At 39.7% G+C, this 25,079-nt stretch overlaps 1 protein-coding gene across 3 annotated transcripts in view; it reads left to right on the forward strand.

Moving 5' to 3' along the window:
- The first annotated feature begins 397 nt into the window (after positions 1–397).
- The window catches only part of rabgap1l (RAB GTPase activating protein 1-like), a 110,469-nt gene continuing 85,787 nt past the window's right edge, over positions 398–25,079 (forward strand). Inside the window, exons 1-12 of one of the 3 annotated variants that reach the window (XM_051377374.1) lie at positions 433–522; positions 625–787; positions 6,607–6,816; positions 7,178–7,325; positions 9,349–9,553; positions 10,258–10,432; positions 11,661–11,818; positions 12,767–12,877; positions 14,711–14,777; positions 15,111–15,213; positions 17,715–17,881; positions 23,021–23,150. In XM_051377374.1, coding sequence (XP_051233334.1) covers positions 6,679–6,816; positions 7,178–7,325; positions 9,349–9,553; positions 10,258–10,432; positions 11,661–11,818; positions 12,767–12,877; positions 14,711–14,777; positions 15,111–15,213; positions 17,715–17,881; positions 23,021–23,150 — 1,402 coding nt within the window. In that variant the 5' untranslated portion in view covers positions 433–522; positions 625–787; positions 6,607–6,678. Of the gene's footprint in view, positions 523–624; positions 788–6,606; positions 6,817–7,177; positions 7,326–9,348; positions 9,554–10,257; positions 10,433–11,660; positions 11,819–12,766; positions 12,878–14,710; positions 14,778–15,110; positions 15,214–17,714; positions 17,882–23,020; positions 23,151–25,079 lie in introns of all 3 variants that reach the window. The other 2 variants (XM_051377376.1, XM_051377375.1) reach the window with 2 other exon arrangements.

Raw genomic sequence — 25,079 nt, forward strand, 5'->3', positions numbered from 1 at the left:
CTGTAATGTTCACGAGCTCTGAGGGCGGCATGAACTTTGATCTCCAGCTAATGATTGTCATGAGGCAAACAACCACTACCAGATGCTGAAATTAATTTTCAGAACAAAGCGTTCATTTTCCCCCCTCTAAAGAATGACCATTGGGGGAAAAACACAAGCCTTCATAGCTTTCATATTTTCCAAATTTGATCATCCAACAAGAAAGAACTAATGCTACCTGCAAAAAAACCTGTACAGAACCTAAATGCACATTAATAAATACTATTTATGAATGAAAAATAAACACATGTGTGCGTATGTATACACCTATATGCAAAAAAAAAAAAAAAGTGTCAGTGTCCAGTGGAGGAGGCGTGTGAGCCAGACGCTCTGCAGGAGTAAAAGCGCATGCGTGAAACATTTCCAAACCGGAAGGCGTGTCTCCAAAACTCCCGAGTGATTCATCTTGTTGAACACAAACGATCTCCGCTGCAACTCTTCTGACAGCTAACGCAAGCAACTCCACGGCGCTCCCAAAGCAAAGTAAGTGGACAGCTCTTCTGTCAACGCCTGTGTTTATTATTGTGTGTCACGTCTGCAGCGAGGAGAGAAACGTCCCCCTTTTTTTTTCCTCTTCTTCCTTAGCTGTCCGTCTCTTCGTCGTCCCCCCCCTCCACCAGGAGCCGGGCGGGGTGTTTCTGAGGGAGGTCGCTCCTCCTGATAGTGGTCCGACTGTTTTGGACTTCGAGCTGGGTTAGCGTTAGCCACAACTTAGCTTCAGCTCGCAGTTCTAGCCTGGCACACAGAGGTACTTCCTGTTTAGCCTGCATTCACCTGTTCTGAGAGCTAGCTGCTTGTCTACAGGTTGTTGTTGTTGTTGTTGTTGTTGTTGTTGTTGTTGTTGTTGTTATTACCGGTGAGGGGGGGGAGGTTGTGCTGACTGTACCGATAAGCTGTCTTGCCGCTAGCTAATTTCTTCTTCTCGCCTGTTATATTTCTCTGTATGTGTGTGTGTGTTGTTTGCACTAGCTAGCTGCTGTGAGAGGAGTCTGTTCGTCTTGCTGTGTGTGTGTGTGTGTTGACCAGTCAGACAGACAGACAGACAGCTAGAAGACCGTGCCACTGTCCTCTAACCTACCTAACCTGCTACTATGTCCCCCTTTTTTAAAGAGTAAAGCTGCCAGTGTAAGCTAGCCTGCTGCTGATGCTGTGAGAGACTGATGTGCTCCATGCAGGCCTGCAGACACCAGTGAGAGCAGCAGTGACCACTGACTGCAGAAATATATGTGCAAATCCACTATTAACACAGAATAAGACTATATTTAGTGTAGTTTTGAGCCACTGAGGCATTATGTGCAAACACTGAGAGCTCTCTTCTGCTGGAAATCAAAAAAAAGCATCAACATCTGAATTAATGAAGCCATCAGGTGACACTTTTAAGAACTCGGGTATTTTTGAGATCTCACAGAGCTTTTGTTTGACATATTTCCACCCAATTGAGTTACAGCTGTGCAGTAAAACATGTACTCATGGCTCAGTAACGTCACCACAGCTGCTGTCATTGTGTCACAGCATTTGTTCCACTGTCTGTGGATCAGCTCCAGGATCTGTCTGGGTGATATCACCACCACAGTCTGTGTATTTGCTGCTAACCTGAAGGAGACACTTGGGACTTAAAATTCACAAGTCATAACTGAAGTGGGGCTGGTGACATTAATGAAAAATAGTAGATAGAGTGTTTTGACCTTGAAATGGATATCTCTGACAGCATAAACCCCCCCCCCAGCAATGTTTGTTCAAAGTTTCAAAAATGTAATCAATCAACTGAAACCGACTGCTGACAGCCAATCGGTGATATTTTCTGCGGCCACTGCATAATTGATGATCTTGTGATACTCATCTCCACAATATTATATGGTTGTGATTTGAAGTCCCACACTCTTCATAATAGCATATTTTCTCCTTTTGTAAAACATTGTTGTCGTTAAAAGGGTTTGGTCTACTGCTTTTGCAAGAAATTATCCATTAGTTGGGGGTTTGGCTTGGCTATGAAATGCTCCATCTGCTCCAGTTGATATTGGTAATAGTTTAAGCTCAGGCTTAATTTATGTAAAGTTGATGTAGAGCTGCAATTATTATTCGATTAATCCATCATCAGGAAAATAATCAGCAACTATTCTCATAGTTGATTGAAGATTATTAAAGTATTTTTTTCAAGCAAAATATTTAGTTGTATAGTTTTGGGTCCTTCAAATATGAAGATACTCTGCTTGATGTCTTTGGGTTTTGGACTGTTGGCCTAGACATTTGAAAACGAAGACTTTGGACTTGACGATGAATATTTTTTCACTATTATCTGACATCTGACAAAATGATTCATGGCTCTAAGCTGATGTGTTAGGAGATTAAACTAGTTGTTTCTCTTGGCTTCTCTTGTTGGTCTTGGCTGTGAAGACTGACATGGAGAAATACTGGTAATAATTAAAAAAAAAACTATGGAGCTTGTGCATGCATGGTTGACTGGCAGTAGATTGTGGCTGTTTGAAGGAACAGGAATAAATCCAGTGTCTGATGTAGGCCAGGCTTTAGCATTTGTTGCCCACAAAGTGGCCTTTTGTTGTGTGTCTTGATGGCGAGGTATTTCTTTGTCATGAAGGAGCTACTTTACTTAGAGGTAGCATTACACAGCCAGAAAATGAACCAGTGCTGTGTATCAGGAATGAGTTAGCTTACATTTCACATTCATTAAATCTACAGAAATGCATAGTCTGTTGTTGTTGTGTTGCTGTTGTATGTTTTACAGACTGTACAGTGTAAAACATATTGTCACAACTCCAGGTCGAAACAGTGCACTACATGAGATTAGACATACATTTAAATGTGCCATAACAGTCAAAACGGATGAGACCAAGTATTTGACTATGAAAATAACTTCAGACCTAACGGGAAGTGAGACCGGTGCAAGGTGTCACCAGAAAGCAGACACTCTTGTGTTCACCAAAAAGCCTTAGAGCAGGTTTCAGTCACATTAGCAAAGGAAGCTAAAGTCAGTCACCTGGCTCAGTCTTGTTCCCACATTAGGATCGGCTGAAGTTACTTGTAACATGATGGGCGAGGGATGCTTTTACACAGAAGGGTTTTCAGGAACATTAATACGTACAGGGAAATTAACTCCCAACCCTGAGTGCTAGTGTCACAACCTGATGCCTGTATACTTATCAATCGAGACAGCAAAGACACCATTGTAACAGATTGCCAGTAATTAGCTTGTTAAGCAAACTGCGATTTGATACCTTCACAGACATTGTACATTGGTGACCAAAGAGCACAAACTATGCTGTTGATACTGTTAAAGTAAAATCAGACCCAGCCTAACCCTAATTGTGTTATTACTGTATTGTTTACACCCATTTAACAGGTTTTCCATGCTGCAATGACGGGACTAGTCTGTTCAGTGTGCTTATGTCCCATGATCATTCAGTGAATGAATGAATTTCTTTTCTGACTCCCATGACAGGGATTACTGCATTCATGTGTGTCTGTTGACACTGGTATAACTGAAACAGCAGAGCAATTCGACCCATAGAAACACACCCTTTCAGATGTAATGTGTCTGGTTAGCCCAGAGCCTGTGGGTGTAGTTCAGACTGTCTACACCACTGCACCACTGGCCACTCACAGTTTCCGTACAGGCAGTGGTTGGGTAGCAAGGATGCCAACTGGGATTCTACTGGAGGAGCAGGCTGGTAATGACTGGGTGCAAAATTTGCTGCTGTGTCTACAGTTTGAGTTAAAGTCGAAGAGGAAGCGGCTGTCCGGCCACACAGGGACAGCAAGAGTGAGAGAGTTTAGAAACAGTGTAATCTGGATAAATACTGTATGTATGTGATAATAACTAGGTTTAAAATAATCACCTAGCAACCACCAGTAATATGATTCTTGAATGGATAAATCAGTCAGCGTCACCTACCACATTTTATTGTGATATTTATTGATTGTTGACATGATAACATTTCAAAAGCCTTCTGCACCAGTGTGTGTACCAATGTATGTGAGTGAGGGAGATTATGGGATGTTCTGGTCTTAAACAGTCAACATTAAGTAATTATAATTAATAGCCAGTTCAGTATGACTGGAGCGTGTTTACCAAATACTTCAGATCCAGTCTGACTTTAGAGAATGAAACACACATAATAATTTCCCAACATGCCCGGTCTGTGTTTCTTATCTGGGTTTCTTTTTGTTGCAGCTTCTTCCATAAGTGAATCGGTGGGAGTGTTCGCTTTTCGCCTGCACGCTGCTATGTGTAATTGAATAAGTGTGATTGGAGCTCATGACTCTGTTGCTTTCCTCATGTATGTCTGCGTGCTTGTGCAGATGCTTGTATTAATATAATTTGCCTGGGTTAAGTGTGTATGAATGCTTTTTGTATGCATGTAATGTCATTGTGTGTCAGTGAATGGCCCCTTCATGCTTTTGTTCTCGACTATGTAAGGCAACCCCGATAAGATAACTCATTTCCTTTTGAAACACCTTCAGTAGTACTGCGAAAGGAACAAGATAGCTAGATGCGCTATATTTGACATCTTATAAAAGTATTACTATTATCACATCCAAAAAAAAATACTAAAGTAATTCATTGATTATAGATTATTCTGCCAATTGTTTTCTCTATTGATTGATTAATCGTTGTGATGTCTTCAAGTCCATTATTTTGTCCGACCAACAAAAATATTAAGTTTACAATAATATTAAACATAGAAAAGCGGCAATTCTTGACCATATTGCTATAATAGTACAAGTGTACTTGAGATATGTTTTTATGTGTGTTTTATTTTTTTAAACTTGCTTACAGCAGAGTTTTGGCTAGCTTTGCATGCAGACATTTGTTTATTTGTGCTGTAGAGCTGCTCATCAGGATACCAGCAGCCAGCAGGATGTAACATGTAGAGACAATGGGCTGATACAGATGTGCAGGCAGACTTTGTCAGCGCGTGTCCTTGCCAGAGTAAAATACATAAGAATTAACACTAGTCCAACAGTTTCTCACACTGTTGTGTGATTGCTCGGTTAGTTATCGTTCTGATCACAAAAAACCCCAATAATCACAAAACAGCTGTAATAAAAGAGTAGGGCATTTGGGTAGTAGATACAATATGCCTGTTAATCACAGTTCTGACAATATGGTGGATATAACAATGTTAGGTAAACTGCTATAGAACTGTCCCAGTAGAGGTTGCTACTATCAACAAAACGTCCCACTGAAACCAACTTCTGGTGGCAGAATTCTTCCTATCACACTTATTAAATTAAGTTCTGTATCAAAAGCATGTTGAAAATGTAACCACCCAGAAATTCAGCTGCCAGCTTGGGCCTGTCAGACACTGTGACACACTGGCAGAGTGACCTGGAAAAGGCAGGCTACACTGAACATGTAACATATGCTGCAACACCATGCTTCCTCTATAATCAATGAAACTGGCTAAGCCATGTGGGGGAGCAGCGTGTAAGTGGTGTGTATACGGCATGAAGATCCGCTTTATAAATGTAATAATAGACTTCTATTTATGTATATCCTTTTTTAACGTGAGTTGTGAGGCCCTTTTACACAGAAATTAGTTATAAAATGTTTTTAATTAAACTGTCGGTATACAGAAAATGACAGCTTTTTGGCACTTTGGTTCTGAGAGTTTCTATTATTAATTGTTTCCTGTCACCTGCATCCTTTGATAATAGCTGACAAGAGAGATTGAAATAGCAGACTCAATGACAAATACAGCTTGCTTAACTTAATACCTTACTGTAGTCTGTAGATGTTAACTAACCCATAAACAAACTCCGATAGCTGTGCTATGTCCCACACAATCCCAAAACCAGAGCTTGCCATCTTGTTTTGCCTGTGACGCTGGAAGTCACTCACACTTGGGAGTACGCCTGGATGAAGAGATGTGACCCACGGGCCGGTTCATCATAGTTCATAATAAGACATTTAATAGAGGAGATGAGTGTGTACAACACGGATCACTGTATCTGTGTCCTGTGCTGCGACTCTGCATCACACTTTCTCTTCTCACTTTCCTGAGAATGCCTGCTCTTAGAAGGTGCTGCTCAGTCAGCATCTCTCCCTCCTGCGTCCATGCTCACACAACCCTACGCCCTACGAGCGCTGCAGCTGTAGCCAGTAGAAAGATACATTCTGCCACACATCTGCTCCTCAAACCATTTGCATACGTTACGTGTTTAAGTAAATAACCAGGAAGTTGTTTGGCCAGTGTCAGGCATGTCCTTGCTGTGTCCAAGTACTGAATGGGTGTGTTGTAGTTTGGTGTTGCCTTGCACAGTAACCACACTGCACACTGTACTTTAACTGTGCCTCTATCAGGTTGTTTATTTAGGTCCTAGCCTAGATGTGCCTAATTTGTGTTTAGAAAGTACTCTCAATCACTTAGATAAACTTGTATCCATCAGTTTTAACGAATAAGAATTTTCACCCACTACCTCATCTGTTATACCGATGTATCCAAAGCAAATAGCTTTTTTAGTTTTCAGTGTGGTGCCTAAAATGTTCAGTGAAATACCAGAAAAAGACCTGTATAATCTAATGTGGTCCGTCTGTTGTGCATTCAGGCTGGGAGGACAGGAGAGGGAAGGGGAGAGCTTTAACCCTGGTCTCCCCAGCCGACTCTGAGTAAACCAAACATGGATGACAGCTCCTCGCTTGGAAAAGTCAGCAGCTCTACAGAGTCCGTGGCCACCGTCACCAGTGAGGAGTTTGTTCTGGTACAGTCAAGTGCCGCTGGGTCACCGCAAGGCTCTGGGGGGAAACCGAGACTCAAGGTCAGAACCACACATGGACAGACTTTTCCCCATAGCACAAAATGATCCCACTGATGAAGCCACTTGAAGTCTGCTGGTCAGTTGCAAAAGGTCATACATGGCAGCTAAAACCTCATCACCCTCCTTTCTAGTTAACTCAGCCAAATGTGTCTCTGGCTACCACTAGGACTGGTGTGGCTGTATAGATCACCAATTGATGTGTTTGTACCTGGATTTAATGTGGTTCTGTAGTGGGATTAGTATTGATTCAATCCAGGAAGCTCCACTCTGTCTTCATTTATCTCTGTGTCCTTATCTTCATCCTGTTTTATCTGTCCTTGGCCCCATTCCCATTTGTTTACTCTTTTCCTCTCTCCTTCAGATGTCTTGGAATGGGAGTGAGCAGCTGGAGAAAGCTATGGAGGAGGTGTTGGATGATGATGATGAGGTGAAGGTGGAGAAGAGCAGTGTAGAAAAGATGGAGAAGCACAGCGACCCAGAGAGCCGTGCCCTGGAGTCCGGACCTGCAGGTATAGACTCTGGACTTTTCAGGTCCACTTACAGTAATTGTGTGTACTTGAAGGGAGTTTCAGTCTGTATGTAGTTTGTTCTTTCATTCACTCAACCATACATCAAAACTGAAATCTCAGCTATATTATACTTACTACATAAATGTTTCTTCCAGTTCCATCATAACATACCATACTGTCACTGTGACAGTATGCATATGTAGTGTGTCATATTTTAGTTGGTTTGGATTATTATCATTTAGCATGTAAGACAAAAAATGGGAAAACTTGATGGTCACTTAGGCAAAGCTAAAGAATAATGCAAACAAAAGTAATATCTTTTGTTTTGGTTCTCCTCACATTATTGTCAATTCAAGTTAATATGGGGTATCGGGTTAATATATAAATAGGTATAAGCCTTTTTTTCCACACACATTTCGAGAGAGGTTTATCAGGGAGTGGAAATAACAATGTGCATAGCATTTTTGAAATATTATTATTTTTTAAACTGAGCCCAGTGCCTAAACAAAAGCTGTTTACATGCCATTAACTAAGATAAGCAAGGTTGGTATTTGAGCTCTCTGACATTGGCTTCATGGCTGTGTATATCAGCAAGGACAGGTTGGCCCAGACAGCTTAATCAGTGCGAAAGCAACATACTGGTAAATATACTGCACTATTTGACATGGTGGCTGGTGCAAAGCATTAGCACTACCAGGGTTAAGACAGGTTCCAACCCCTCTGTGGTCCTGCTTTTAAAGTCAAAAATATCTCGTATCCCCAACTACACAACACACAGCTTTAGCTCTTCAACCACTGCTCAAGGGTTCTGCCATGCCCAGGTTCTCAGTAGGTAAAGTCCAATGAGCACTTCTGTATGTATTTTTGAATAAATCTTTAGAGGATGATGTATGTTTGTGACCCTGTCACCCCTTTTTTTTTTTTTTTTATTGGTATATGGACAAGTATGTAGCAAAAACAAATGACACACACCATTTGTAGCCTAAGCTCATATGCAATACCTTTCTGGGGAAGCTTCTTACTTTCAGGTGAAACGAAACAGTGAGTAATACCATATGTGAAAGAGGAAGGAAGCACATGCCTGTTTCTCTCTCTCCAGGCCTACAGTAAAATTAGTAATGTGGTTAACAATGGAGTCTATAGCCCAATAAACTAAATCAAGGTGTGTCAAAGCTTTTGTATAGTAACATGTAATTATTTAAAAATAAATAGTATATGCTGTAAAAATAGGTCTGGCTGTTGAATGCAGGGAAACAAAGTAGGTTAAAGTTAGCATGTTGAAATATACATTTTCACATTCATCTTGTCATCTGACTGCCTTTAAAACTGGATAACGGAAGACATTGTTTTTGGTTGCTTGAAAATAATAATGACCATTAGTTTCATATGTGCTGTAGGTAGGTCATTAGAATAAAAGATATTTTTTAAAGTCAAGACAGAAAGTTTTACATTAAGTCTACATGTCACTATTTAATTACTTGCAGTTAGTTTTACTATTTTTCACGTCTTCAGTGATGCCAGTGTTTGTGCTGCACTACTGCTGAGTGAACTTAGAGGAAATGGTTAGCGTAGTGTTGAATAAGCGCAAGTCAGCAGTGGAGGTCCAGCTCTCATTGTTCTGCTTCCTGTTTGCAAAGTGTGAAAGTATCAGGTCAAAGGTCATTTCAGAGAAGTACCCCCCCACAAACTTCCTGTGTGGTTTTCTCTCACATTCTGCTTATCTTTACTTCTTCTCAGTAGTGTTTTTGGGGTTTTGTTTTGTTTGTTACTCTCCTTTTAAAGGCACCAGCCTGTTGTAGAGCTGTTAGACTACAGGATGTAAAATTCTAGGAAGTTTCATGTTCTGCTATTGCTTTGACGACATGCCAGAATTGTAATGTTATGTAGGTTAAAATCTGGTTTCAATTTGCCTAAACAATAGAGAAGCAGGCCATTTAGCTTAGAATATGGACAGAAACCTCTGAGGACACGTTTCACCTTTTAAGAAAAGTCAACAATATCACAACCTCTTTTTTGTTCACAGAAGCATGTCCAGCACCTTTCAGCCCCACAGTGCTGGAGGAGGACAGTGTCCAATTCAACAAGCTGTCCTACCTGGGCTGCACCTGGGTCAAAGCCCCTCGCAACGAGGCAGAAGCACAGAGGGCCATGGCCACCCTGCGGGCTGAAAGCGCCATCCCTATCCCCATCACCTTGCACGTCCCCTGCGGACCAGAGGGCTCTGTCAGGTCAGCCACACATTAATACAGAGACTGTGTATATTTTGATCTAGGTATATTGAAATGGCTTATGTTGAAAGGAAAGTAGAGTTTGTTAACATATTAACATATTTAAAATGCAAATTAGCAGGAAAGAAACTAAATATTATTATTATTATTATTATTATTATTATTATTAAGTAGCTGTATATACAAGATAGGAGAAAAGAACAGATTAGCATGATTTAAAAAAGTGACTGAACACATGAAGTGGTACATGAGTTGAGAGAAACCATCCTGAGTCATGAAATGAAAAGATAAACTGTTTAGATACCCCAAAGAGGAAATGAGACATGGCTTGTTTTCACCATACTGAAAATGTTGATATTTCTGCTTTGCTAGACAGCAGTGACATAGATGCCTTCCCTCTTAATTGAATGGAAGCTTAGTTGAATATAAAGTTTAGTGCCATTTATTGAGATAGACCTTTTAAAGTACAGAACTTATGTTGAGCCCAAAGTAGTATACAGTATCTGATATCAATTTCAACAACATAATAACATAAAAGTCAAAATGTTAGATATTTCCTCAGGGAGATAAAGTGATCTAGAAAATGGATAGATTGAGATTGATTTTTGGCAACAAAAAAAAAACAGAAAGAAAAGGTTGGCTTTTCTCAAGGCCATTTACAAATTAAAATGTATTATCTTTTCTAATAAAATGACTCTCCCCAGGATTGTGGACCAGGCCTCGGGTACAGAGATTGCCTCCTTTCCCATTTACAAGGTGTTGTTTTGTGCTCGTGGGCGGGAGGGTTCGGTGGAAAGTGACTGTTTCTCCTTCACCGAGAGTTACCGGAGCTCTGAGGACTTTCAGATTCACGTCTTCTCCTGCCACATCAAGGAGGCTGTGAGTTACATCCATATTTTCTGCTCAACATGTTTTTCACACTTAATCTAGGCTGTGATGCCTCTGGTTTCTTTTTAAAAACATCTCACGTCTAGTGAACGATGTTGATGCAGATAATTTAAAACCATCCATTACATACCAGAAAAGAGAGTACTGTCATCCATTCAGTAACAGTACTGAATACAGTACACGTTCAGAATCAGTAGGTACTTGTCTATAATGTATTCATTCTAACTAACTTAAAGAAAAGATATTTCAGCATGTGCACTGTATACTGATTTAATAATGACTTCCTATAAGTACTGACACTGGTAAACCAGCTGAGGGCACTGTTGTCTTCTGTTATACTTTTCCAATACTCTCCAGTCTATTCTACTCATGTCTTTATTACTATCCTTTTATTTTCATGTTATATTAATGTATATTTACCTATTAATTTTATTTACTCATTTTCTTTTGCAACATATTATTTTTTCTTCTCTGTTTGCTCTTAATTGAGTCAATTCCATTTAGATTTTATTCTTTTTTTATAAAATTTTCTTCCTCCTACTAGGGCTGCTCGATGATGGAAAAAATCATAATCACGATTATTTGGGTCAAAATTGAAATCACGATTATTCAAATGATTATTTTTTTAAACTTCATAAACATGCTGCATTTATTGGACATTTGTCAAAATCACTTTGCAAGGAAGTCCTCAGTTACACTTTCCTTTCCTCATAAACATTCCTCCTTTTTATATTGACAGTCATAGTGCACTCTTGCAATCTCTACAAAAAGTTAAATTAAATAAAATAACACACAAAAGATAAGCCATAGAAAAACATTTTGTGTTCTCAAATTTTAGTGCACTGCCACAACATTTGAATTACCTGAGTTACTGTTACGCGTTACCTGTTCCAACGAAAACAACGTGACTGACTCATGTGCAGTGCATGCTGTGGGGGAGGGGCAGAAATACGCATGCGTGAAATACTCAGACTGTGGCTGTGTCCCAATCCCTGAATATGGACACAGCATTTTTCTATACAACATTGCACAACAGAAAATGAAAAGAAAATCGTTTCCCCCCGATTTTATTAGTTTGGAGATCGTTTGGCCCCAAAATCGTAATCATGATCAAATTTCGATTAATTGAGCAGCCTCACCTCCTACCCACCTCCAAAACTTCCTTGACTTCCCTCTCTTTCTGTCTATAAAGCTTCTGTTCTTTTCCTTCTCCATCCAGGTCAGTCGTATTCTGTACAGTTTCTCCACAGCCTTTCGCCGTTCTTCACGGCCGGCAGACATCAGGGACACGGCACTGTCCAGTCCACCCGACAGCGACCTCTACACCTTCACCGTCACGCTTGAGATCAAAGAAGATGATGGCAAGGGCAACTATAGGTACTTGGTCCACACATACAGATAAATACAGATACACACACTTCACACTTAATAGTATAATGGGTCTATACATTAAAAAAAGGTATGGTACCTTCACATCATTTACATTATATGTGGAAAAAAAGAATGATGGTGATAGAGTATATGATCATGCATTGCCATTATTCCCTCTGTTAAGAAAAGCCCTGTGATACATGATTTTATAACACACATAAAAACATTCTTATCAGCTTAAGACTGTTGGTATCACAGATATGTTGGTAGTTGGAAAGCTCTAATGTTCTGCCGCCATACTGTTTGATCTGACTGTTATTATTCATCCTAAAGAGCATTAAGCTCAGCACAGCATCAGCACAGTAAAATAATTTTTTCATTTTCACAAGCCATCATATATCTAGTATTTGAGAGACTGGTTTTCCACTATTCCCCATAATATAAAATACACTGAGAAGACTTGAGGGAACGCAGGCAATATTTTATCTTTAACTGGGTTAGTCATACTAAGGTAATGAATCTTTTTTCAAAGAAGATTTAGCAAAGAAACTGGCACTAAGACAGAGAGAACAATAACATAAAACAAGGTAAATTCAAAATTTGCTAGCACTTCATTTGGATAGTCCGCCTACAGATTTATTTATATGAGGTTTATAGAGTATTAATAATATTTCTGCAGCTTATCAATTCAACAATTGTTTTTTCTATATTACATCACTGTGGTTAAGGTTTGGTTAGGTTTAGCAACAAACAACAACTTGGGTAGGGTATGTTAAACATTTAGAGATAAAGGGAAACAGTTGAAAAGGTACAAATACTCTGCAGACGGACTATCCAAATAAAGTGTTACACAGACTACACTTAAAAGCATCAAAGAACATCACTGTACAACAATACACAAAATAAAAATTTAATCACCACCCACCCCCACCCCATCTCTGTTCCTCTCCACAGTCCAGTGCCTAAGGACAGAGATAAGTTCTACTTCAAGCTGCGACAGGGCATTCAGAAGAAGGTTGTGGTTTCAGTTCAGCAAATGTGCAACATGGAGCTGGGCATCGAGAGGTGAGGATCACTGAAAAAAAAAAAAGATGATGCATGAGCATGGCAGGGTCCTAGTAACCTTCCAGTTCTTTGTTGGGGTTAGGGTCTGTGTCGCAGTTGTCTCACTGCATTTATTCCTCACCTCATTTTCAGGAGGAATTTTATCTTATTAGTTTAGATTTAGGTTTACAGTTAATCTTACACTTGGTTTTTAAAAAGCCAGGAATTGCCTGTCATCAGATATCTGCATCTCTATCCTTCCTTTCAATAACCCATTTCCTTTTGGGGTTGCTTTTTGTACATGATTGGCTTAACCTACTATGCTTTTAAAAGAGGTTTGCCTTTTCAACTATCTTGGTGCTGTACCATCAGAGTTTGGGCGGCAGCTGTCTCACTAGGACAAATGAGCTATACTAAAGGAGGTAATGATGTAGAGCTCAAAAACACTCCTACTCGAAACATGCTGGGTATGCACACAGCACAAAATCTGTAGCCTTGTTGTAAACTTCATTATGGTAAATTATACAGTGTCTTTCCAAATCCTTGCTCTTACGAGGACAGTGCACACACTCAGCGGTCAAAATATTGCAGGGGGAAAGCAATATGAAAAAAAAAAAAATTGTTCTTATTGCTTAAGTAAAATGAGGCAACCCACCCAAACGGAGCATAATAAAAATAATGCCTCAACAGAGGAATATTGGTATACTCAAATCACTTCCTGCAGTCTCTCTCATTTTTATGTGTGAACATGCTCTAGCAACACGGCAGCACCAAAGAACTAGGTCATCTTCATCACTCCCCCTTTTCTTCTTCACTCGCTCACCTCGTATTGCTATCAGAGGGAGACAGACACCTGCCCTCTCCTATATTTTCAGTGCCAATGGAAACCCCTATTGTGCTCAGAACCGATCCTTTCTGAGGTGTTCAGCCCACACTTTTATTTTTTATTAATAGTCAGTTTTGTTAAAGCCTCAGTCTTAATGGGTAATTATTTTTAAATGCTGTATGATTTTGCATCAAGAGTTGTGTGGATGCAGTACATTATGTTCTGTTGCAGCTGAATGATGCCTTTGTTTGGAAAAAAAAAACAATCCCCATTTACAAATCCTAAAAATATCACTTTACAAGACACTTGCCCCATACCTTTCAAACTAAGTATGAGCCATCCTGGGTTAATGCAGTTGTGAAACTGAGAGATTCCCATGCTAACCACTTGATGGTACCCCAACCTAAAGCTGAAGGGATGCTGGATTGGTATGATGAACTGGAAACAACCTAAACCACATTGCTTTAGTATAGATTGGATTGAGGACTTATTGATGATGGAACAGATAGCTTCACCCCCTCAAGAATCTGAAGACCTAACACTGTAGCTTGCTTGATTTTTCTATTGTTTTTTACTATTCTATTGTCTATGCCATAGCACGACCTGTCCAGCTCTCCTTCAGGCCTGTGCACCGCAGTCAGTGGTGGCAGGGAGAGCTTGGTGATTTATCACCTTGAAGGGGCTTAGACATTCTAGGTTGCATTCTTTTGAGCAGCACAGGTTGTCAACATTATTTTAATTTTGGCCAAGATGATATATTTATGAGTATCTAAAATAGACCAAAGTGCAATACTTGCTCTGGAAATCTCTTTTCAGAGTATCAGCTTCATGCTTGAAATGCCTGAAATATTATGAGGCATTAACATGACAATGTCTGTACTGTAGTTCGGTCAATTGAGTTATTTCCATAATACAGTTTTACTTTACCTCCCAACTAATTTGACTCTGCTGGTAAATGGAGGCTTTAACTCCGCAGTGGAATTAGTGATTATTGATCTGTGATTATGCCTTCTGTGTCTTCCTTCTAGGTGTTTTGGGATGCTGCTGAGTGCAGGACAGAAAGTCTGCAACAGCGACATGCATCTACTAGACATGGTGAGCAGAACCCCCCATTGCTTTTTTGTGAGATACAGTTACCTCGGGATAGTTGAAAGTAGTGTACCTGCCTTATCCAATAACATACAGCCCTTTTGTTTTTTTAGTTAGAACTAAATTAGCATATTCAGAGTAAACAGATCTGCATGTTAATAAACTATTAACCCACTTATTATTGGTTTATATTTGTGAAACTTATTTGTTGTGCCTGTTCAAAATGTTACATCTACCACTATTGATATTCATTTTACAAAAACCTTAAATTTGTTGCAGTTTATATGATAACCATACAGTGTTTACAAGTACATAAGCCATGCATTAATACCTACATAGGAGTCGATGGGAAAGAGCTCAGATGGGAAGGCCTATGTGATCACAGGAACATGGAACCCCAACATGCCGGCCTTCCAGCTGCTGAATGAAGACACACCTAAAGGTGAGGGCGAGTAATTGTCCCCCTAACATTTATATCACATAGATTACAGCTTCATCTGTACTCTCTGTGAAACATTCAAAATTTGCACTTGTATGTCTCTCAGCAAAAGTAGCAATGTTTTGACTAAGAAAAATTAACTTTAATATTTAAGATTTGAATCACAACTTTCCCTCTTTACTGTTTCTAGTGCACATAGCTTTTTTGAGTTATTGTGTACTAAATCTCGCTGCATTTATGATCTGTGTCAAGTGGAACCCACCAGTGCCTGTTAGCTGTTTGTTCACACACACACGTGAATTAGGAATTCTTTCCATATATTATTGTCACAAATGTGATGTGGGACTGCACAACCCCCAAGGTCATGTCTGGAAATTATGCTGTGCTTGCATTGGAGCTGAGATGTGATAATTGCTTTCATCCATTCTTTAGCATAACACAGTCTCGTACCTGGCCTTGTGACCCATTGCTTGTCAAAGCTTTGCATGTTTTCGCACATTGAAGCGTGAACACATCGTGTCAGGTGGCAGAGCCAACAGAGCTGCGGACGCTCACTCGTGTGAGAAATAGGATAAAAAGCAGCATTTTGAGGAGAGTATTCTTATGCGATTCACTTCACCAGTCTGGTGACATTCTTATAGCTATGCAGGTCTTTAAGCTTTGGATTCTTTGCTCCTCTTATTGGCACTTTGTTTTGCACAGTGAGGCTCATCATAACACAAGTTAAAACATAGGCCATGATGGAAATGAGCACAGGGCATTTTTTTCATGTGTCATTGGATCAAAAACACTGAGGACATTTAATACAGCAATCTGGCAGATTATTTTATTGTACACACATATAATAAATAATGATGATCCACTCAGCTGATTTTTAAAAGGGAAGCATTTGCATGTGTTCGGACCGGATCCCGCAGAGTATCCAGGCAGGGAGCTTGCCTCACCAATTCCATTACGGCTAACAAATTAGACTACCTGGCAACTTGCTGACTGGAGGGCTCTGAGAGTTTGACTTGAAGGTAGAAGGCAGATCTGTCAAAGCAATCTAACTCATGGGAGTCAGGCAGTATAAAGTCCTACTACCTTCAACACACACACACACACACACACACACACACACACACACACACACACACACACACACACACACACACACACACACACACCTTTCACTTGTAAATCTGTCCACATCCTTACTGGCAGAGAGAAGTCAGAGACGCTCAGAAGTTGTTGATAGGTGTTACACATACTTTGTAAAATTTCACTTATAGTTGAAATATTTCCAAAAAAAGAAATACAAATATTTTTTAATAGTTACTTGTTATTCACACATTATATATTTAACCGTGATGTAGAAAAGTTTAGATAATTGAAGTGGAGGTTTTGAAACCAGTTTAAGTCCCTCTGATATTTAAGTACTTACAGAGTTCTTTGTCCAAAATGTTATGCCTTAAGCTAGTGTTTTCTTCCAAATAGCTTGTAGTAACTAACCAATAACTAATATGATTGTACCCACTGTAGATACTTGTAGCCAACACCAAGGGAGCCTGAACCATCAAAAGTCATGTTGTTATATTCAGTAAGAAGTAAACTATCTCAGCAGTAGTGCTAAGATCTTAAAAGTCCTTTTTTTCCCCTTCCAAAATAATTTATTGTTCTTTAAACCAGGAGCTTGTGCTTGACATTTTCATAATTGCAATCTATATTAAGATGTTGGTAGTTAATTTTTGTCTCTCCACAAGTTGATTAAAATAAAAAAAATAAAAACTGCCTACTGTGATATAACTTCTCCAGCCCCTCTGTCTCTTTTCCATTTGTTTATTCCTACTTTATAATTAGACTGTCCCCAGAACAGAAGCCTTAAGTGATTAGTGTTAGTGTGAGAATCCCCTATCTTCTGGTTCTTGTTATATAAAATAAATGTATAGTCTTCAGTTGTGATGTTGGAGACATTAATGTGAAGTCCTTATCCACTAGGGGGTGTGACATCCCCACAGGATAGATGGCGTGGATTTCCTTCCTCCCAGTAGAAGCCAATCAGATGACTAGCAAAATCTGTTCAGTTTACGGTTACATTTGTGGATTTCTATGTTCATTATAAAGATTTATTGTTTTTAATAGCTCTGAGTATTTTTGAGAAGGAAGAAAAACATCAGCATCATAATTAAAGGCTTTTGGCATTTTTTTGACAAAGAGGTGGGTGCAGACTTACTAATGTGTACCAGCTTCTGGCTGGCAAGCAGTTCATATGCTGGTTACACTTTGAATGCTCTGAAAGCTGCAGTGCACCTAGAGCTGTTTATAATGTGTACCTAGCACTCATTTACCTACCTTTTTTATGGTAGGTAAATGAGCTTCCCTGACTGAAATCAGTGTTCCCATTGACATGGATTGAATCATCTAAATTTAAATAAAAAAAGATACAAAGGAGTCTTGCATAATACCCTCACAGTGACCTTGCCTTTTTTTCTTAATTTTTGCTTTTTCGTTCTGGTTTGTTCCAGATAAGCAGGTCTACATGACAGTGGCAGCGGACTTGGTAGTCACCGAGGTGGTGGAGCCAGTTCGCTTCCTGCTGGAAACTCTGGTCAGGGTGTATCCATCAAATGAACGCTTCTGGTACTTCAGCCGCAAGACCTTCAGTGAGACCTTCTACCTCAAGCTCAGACAGGTATTTCTACTGCAACTATTACAGCCCTCATGGAACCTGCAGTCATCTTTATACTTTACATACCTATACATACAGCATGTGGTTTAAATCATCTCTCTTTAACCCACAATCTGAGAGGTTGGTGGGCTTCTGCTTTATAACCTGATCAGATTTTGGCAATTTCTGATTGTCAATTGCTGGATCACGATAGTGGTAGAGTATTATCCTTTGAAGGTTATAGCCCATTTGATTGGTGGGTGCACTCTTGAGACAATAGCAATGGGATATCAAGGTGTGAATATCATACAAAGTGTAAAATAAGTGCAAAACAGAGTGTAAAACTAGCCACCAATTTGTAGAAACGATAAGGATCCTTGGATCGTTGTCAAAACCTCCTTTGAGGCAGAATATTCTGGTTGTTACTGAGTTATTACTTCTACATATCCAATGTCTTGGATGATTTATAGGCATATTGATCTGTTAGTTGTTAGGATCTAGTTGGTTGGCTAATTTGTGGTTTGTTTGTAGACTGTTTGTGATTGATTGCTCATAGTATTGGACAATATGATGATTTATACTGAAAGATTTTACATGTTTTTCAACCGTCAATGATTTTGCCATCCTGTTTATACTGTGGTAGCTATCCCTCTATTATCTTTGGGTGTAGTGGTACCGTTGCAAAACACTGTGCAGAAGTGTTGTACGGTCATTCAAATAAAGAAAAAGGAAACATCATTGTACTTAATGATGTTTGATAATGTATATTGATATTATCATGAAGATTGCACCTATTGTGAAAGTGGATGTTATCGCCCCTTTCCTAATTGGTTGGTTTTTTCAATGATTTCAGTTGCATGATCAAGAAGATGGTTGAATGATTTGTCAGTGTAAATAACAGAGCCAGTCAATTATATAATGATGATATTTAATGGTGAGAAGAATTCAGAATAGTCCAAAATAAATTAGATATAAAAATGTAATGACAGACTAAATGAACTGAAGGAGTCTAAGTAGAGATCTCTCGCGCAAAATGGTCTCAGACATATTGCTTTCACAAGGGTATTTAAGTCAAGTCAAGTTTACTGAGCCCAATATCACACATGTCTCAAAGGGCTTTATAGCCCAAAACAGCATCACCTCCCAACACAGTCCAAGCTCTCCACAAAGACCAGAGAAAAGTGGAGCGAGTGCCTGGGCAGCTTAGACGATGTGTGGAGTGGAGGAGGAGGTCAGAGCAGACAACTTGGAGGCGTGGTGGTGTGTCAGTGACCAGTCAAATGCTGTACCCAAGAGAGCTGAAACACTTGTTGTAAGAGCTAAAAATGTTTGTTGAAAGATGTAAATGTCTTATCAGCTGACTTCCATTTTTCTCTTTCCATCTGTGCATTTTCTACTTTTGACTTCTCTTTGAGTCTGCCAGCCTCTCATTGTCAAGCTGGTGCATTGATGTTCAACATGTTATTCCCTCCCCCCTCGTTCAACACAAAATCTGACTCGGATCTCTTTGTACAGTAAAATATAGGCTGTAAAAATGTTACAAACTGTTTATATGGATACACTCAAAACCTCACCTTTGCACAGGTCAACATTTCACTCGTCTCTGAAAATTAGCAGTTGTGCTAAACAGTTACCACATTCATCTTGTGAGCTGATCTGTGGCAGCTGAATAATAGTAACCACAATCCACTGATGTGAAGTTCATCGCATCGAATAAGCTGAATCCTTTCTGTATCTTAATGTTGATGTGTGATAGCAAACATCACACACCCTAAAGCGTTTGCCCTTTTTGAGTTTCTTTACAACTTGTCTGATTAAAAAGTGCTGAGAGAGTGAAGAAGGCACATTCACTTACCTCCCACCAACACAAAGACACCCAGCCTGAGCAGTTGGTGCAGGTGCTTAAAAAAATACAGTTAAGCTGTAAGCCTCCTCTCCCCTGTTAAAAAGCAGATCTCCTTTAGTAGGCCGTGGGGAGCTGGCAAAGCAGTGGAGTGTGGGGAAGCTTTGGATTGTAGGGAGCTAATAAGAGGCTCTGTCTCATTATTGGCATGTGGGTAATTAACAGCGGCGGTCTGACTCGTCCGCCTGATTGCCTCTCTAGTTATCTCCTCAGTAAATGGAAGAGTGTTGGACTGGTGCTGTGGTTAAGAGCTAATTAAAAGATAATATTGTGTGGAGGTTTTTGTGGAAGATGGCAATCAGAGGTGAAAAACACACACAAAAAATATGTAGTCCCATTGTCTTATTTTGCCAAAACTGTCATTAGCCAGCTGGAGAACCGGGAGCCATTATCTGTGCCAACTTCTCAGAATGTTTTCTGTGTCTCCATCACTGGGAAATGTGTTTGGTGTCTGCTTTACTGTGGAAACAAACCTGCTAGGGCTGTAGGCAAGATAATCTGTGTCAAGTCCAAGTTTATTTCAAGATTGAGTCCTGTCAAATTCAACAGAGTTGAGACGAAGTCAAGACTAGGACTGAATGCTGTGTGCATGTCTTGTAAACATAAAATATTTCTTACATACATGTTTCTGCAAGGGAACACCCATATTTTCTGATGCTGGAAAACCACAACAAAATAACTGCTTATAACTAAGCTTATAGCAGCAATGCCAGCTTGTATGCTTTGAGGATGAGCAAATGAAAGTTTGAACCAGCATTCAGAAGTTGATGGAACCAACTGTAGAGAGAGATACCAGTGGTTTTCCAGAGAAATACCACCCTTGTTTAAGATGACGACAGATGACAGTGTGCTTTGTAAAAGAAAAACCCTTGGATACAAAGACCCATTATCTGTTATTTTGCGAGGTAAAATGGTATTCATCTCACAGAATAACATTTAGCAGAGAGAACTGTTTTTCTTTGTGTATCAACAAACAATGTTGGGTAATCCTTTTTTTCCTCTGCTTTCTTTTTCTTATTATAAATCCACAGTAGATTATACTGTGTTTGTACAGTGTGCCTTCTTTGGCCCACATTTCTGTCACAATTGAGAGTTAATAATTCATTTGTTACCTAATCCTACTTAGGATTTTCTCTAGAAAATGGCCAGGCTTGATATTCCCTCCCAATTTGAGCTCTTATCACTGACTTGAGTTAGTCATTAGACGCCATGCGAGTGGGCAGATCAATGCAGCTCATTGATCCGTTCTACCAGGTGGAGGAGAGAGGCAACAGCACTACAGTAATTGAATAGACCAGAAATTAACATCAGTAGCTTATGACACTCAAGGTCAAGGCTGCTTGTGTCTTTCTTCTCTCGTGCATTTCTTTAGTCCATTATGATGAATTTAAAGAGTCTAAAAGCTGTATTAAGCAGTGATGAAGATAGATTTCAAATGTAGTGCGTCACTGGACCCACCGGTGGTCATTTAATTGTGTCCCCAATACAAAAGTGTGGTTTTTGGCAAACATTAGTGTTAAACTTGTGTTTGATGTTATATGGTTATTATTATGGTTATATTCATGTATGTTGAAAATGAAATAATTACAATATTACAGAACATTTGGACCTGAAAAAACAAACGGAGCACATCAGGCTAAATTGCCTCCTGAGTTACCATGTGAGTGGTTGCTGACAAACAATGAAGCATTTAAAAGGCTATTTTTAAAATGGATCTTACTCAGTGCTCACACCACATAGTACACCAGGGCTTTAGGCTACATCAATTCCAGCAAACTTCGGAGAACAATGAGGGCAAAAGCCTTATCGATCTCTTGTCAGACACGCAGGATTCGTACTGAGAAACATTACTGATCAAGCAATATTAACTACATATTTCTAGACTTTACAAAATTTCACACGAACTGCAAATTGCATTTCATGTCTGAAAAGGAAGATATGCGCAGATGGTATGCCAAGTCTTTCAACACCATTTGCTACAAAAATATTATTAGTGAAAACATACCCATATTCAATCAATGATAGTTGGCTGTAAGTTAATTCTGTACAATTTTCCTATCTTCTTTCTTACTCTTACCATACCTGTCATAATTTTGTTCTCTCCGTAGTGTTATATGGCTCTTCTTTTTCACCCCTCTGACTTTCGCTAAGTTGACAGCTTAATTTAGGGCCAGGCCTGCAAACTCCTTGCATCCCACCTCAGTTGGATTGCAGAAGGCTCTGCAGATAGTAGTGCTTTTTGCCTCGGTCCTCATTCCTGGCTCTTTTTCTTTCATTGATGTCATCTGATGGGACAGTGAGCTCTGGCCTGACACATTGGTCAGACAGTTGGTCAATGTCAGGTGTAAGGGTGGTCAAGCTGATTACCTTGTTGAGATTGAGATCAGACCTGCACTGCCAATCTCATACTGACACAAGGATACCAGCAGTTGTTCTCTCTGGGGCTGGGACTGCTGTCTGTCCTGGACAAATGAGAATGGATTGTATGCTGGTTGGAGGAACTCGGTCCTAGTTCATGACTGTGGTGCTTCTGTGGCTGCCATGATATAATCAATGTCCTTAATGGCGCAAATGATCACTCTCGCACTGGATGATCCTCTTCTCCTAGCTTTCCTGTGATTGAAGGAATCAGTCTGGATATGTTAAGCCGATTAAAGCTCATCATTGCATTGTGTCCTGGCACTGATGTACCCTTGTTGTTGTGGTCAGTTGGTCTATGAATTACTGTATCTTATTAGGGGCTGTTCACATGCAGTGTATATTTAAAGAGAATTACTGTACAGAAAATCAGAATCTCTATGTTCACTAGAAAGTAAAAAAGCCTGCAATCACAAATTAAACAAATCTGTAAGCAACAGAAAACATTTTGTAATGGAAATGTTTTTGAAATTTGTTAGAGGGGCCACCTTTGTGTTAACATTTGAACAGTTTGTACCTCCTGACGAAAGCAACACATGGTATGAATTCCTATGAAGAGACAAAAGTATTTTCATCTTTGCAGTTAAATATAAGTTTGCAAAACTGCCCTACAGATATGTCAATAATTTTTTTGTTAATGTTTTTGATTTTTCAAAATGTATTTATAAATAATGTTTTTCTAAATGCATGACATTGTTTCCCCTTGGGGATCAAAAAAGTCTGATTGTGTGTGTCACTCTGTGTGTGTGTGTGTGTGTGTGTGTGTGTGTGTGTGTGTGTGTGTGTGTGTGTGTGTGTGTGTGTGTGTGTGTGTGTGTGTGTGTGTGTGTGTGTGGGTGCAGCAGGCACCAGAGAGGGTGGGTCAGAGCGATGCTGTTTATGAGGTGGTGAGTCTTCAGAGGGAGGCAGAGAGAAGCAATGCAGAAAGAGGACGACTGGCCTCGCCCACTGAGGAAGAGGAGGCTGATGAAGGTATGGATGTTTCTCCCTTTTTCATTTTCATGCTCGCTCTCTCCACAGTAGTTTGCTTTCTACCCCTCTTACTCTGTTAAGTCAATCATATACAATATATACCAACCGTACCACACTGCATAATCACCAATAATGCAAATTCTTTTCATCTTTAAAAAGCCAGTTAGGCTTCCTGTCTCTGTACATCACTGATAAGATGCCAGAATTCTTCATCACAATGCCTTCCTCCGAATACACACACATACTCACATGTGTGTGCGAGCCCCAACTCAATATAATTGTCTTCCAAATCTTGCTTGATTGAAAAATGCAGCCTCACATTGCATAGAGCTGTACAAATCCCTCACTGCCTTTTAATATCATCGAGAACGAGACACTTGTGATCCTTCTCAGGTACAAAAAAAGAAAACAATTGCTTTACCACAAATAGCTTGTCGGTGGGAGCATTTACTTTTCATTCCATATATCCAGCAGTTTTTTTTCTGGGTGGCATGAACGCCTCATCTAAATGAGATCATATGTCCAGATATTCAGGCTGAAATAGAGGTTTACCAGAACACACATACTCCTGCATTGCCTTGTCACAAACACATATGTACTAGTCATTGGCTGATATGAATCAACAGTGAAGTTTAATTTTGTTTAGAGACATAAACATTGGCAGGGATGCATGTACGTGTGTGAGTGTGGCAAGGCATGTGATAAAGGCAATGTGGATAAATTGTGGGTACTGAATTTGAGTGTGTGTTTGTGTTTGTTTGCATATGTGTGAAGGAAAGGGTGTGTATTCTATGTTTTACAACAGACTTTGTCTATGTGTTACACTGTGAAAAGCAGTGACTGCAGGCAGAATCTCAGGGGTTTTGATAGCAGTTTGTGTGATTATGCACGCTTGTGTGTCTGCTCGTGCGTCAAGCGTGAGTGATTTGTGTGTGGAACCCGGCCCAGTCCTGTTAGGGCTTGTTGGTTTATAGCACTACAGCACTGCAGTATCAAACTACCATCAAACACCCCCCACATGCCCTTTTTGGCTGAAATGAACAGCCCTCTTAAGTCAAGCAGACCCGTCCATGCATGGTTGTTTTTGTTTTGTTTTTCATGTTCCATTAATAATCTCCCTAATCAGCCAAATAGTGCAAGTTGTTTAAATGACAACATTGTGAAATAATTTTACCGTTGCATCAATGCAAACAGACCATTACCCACCAACCACCATCAATCAGAACTGAGTTACTTATCAAATCACGTTGCTTGTGATATGAATCCCCGTAATTGTCTGTATTGAGACACTGAATCCATTAAATTTAAACATGACCAGTTTAGGTTTCAAGCCAGAGCAGCGTAGACATTTTCCCATCAGTGATGGCCGCTATGCCAGAGGGATGGAGGCAAAATAGCAGTAACATTAAAAGCACCAACACTGGCTGTTAGACTCCAGTGATTCCCAAACATGACCCAGTTTCAGCCCACTAATATAAACAGGACTGGCATTTCCACCTGACCACTGGCTCGGTTGTGCAGGTGTCGCAGATTAGGCCTGGCCACAATTCAGATTGCACGCTTCATAATGTTGGTTTAGATAAAGGTGCACATTTCTATGTTCATTTAGCTGTTACCCTTTGACATTTTAACAAGATATAAAAGCCCACAGTTTTCTAGTGCAGCAAAAAATAGAAAAAAGCACCCTCTTATTAAAAACTAATTAAAAACTTTTTTGTTAATGTTTCTCATAATTGTGATACATGGGAAAATCTGACATTGGAGGCTCATCTTCATGTTATTTTGTCGCTTCTCTCTTCTTTGCCACTGTCAACAGTCTTTTACTTTTGTCACCTTGAAGCACTAAAAGGTATTAACAGAGTAAGAGGAAGAAATCGTCTCTCCTGTGTCTAGCTGCCGACTCGCCCAAAGTCACGAGTCAGCCGCCAA

Source organism: Dicentrarchus labrax, unplaced genomic scaffold (assembly GCF_905237075.1).
Source record: "Dicentrarchus labrax unplaced genomic scaffold, dlabrax2021, whole genome shotgun sequence".
In the NCBI taxonomy this organism is placed as follows: Eukaryota; Metazoa; Chordata; class Actinopteri; family Moronidae; genus Dicentrarchus; species Dicentrarchus labrax.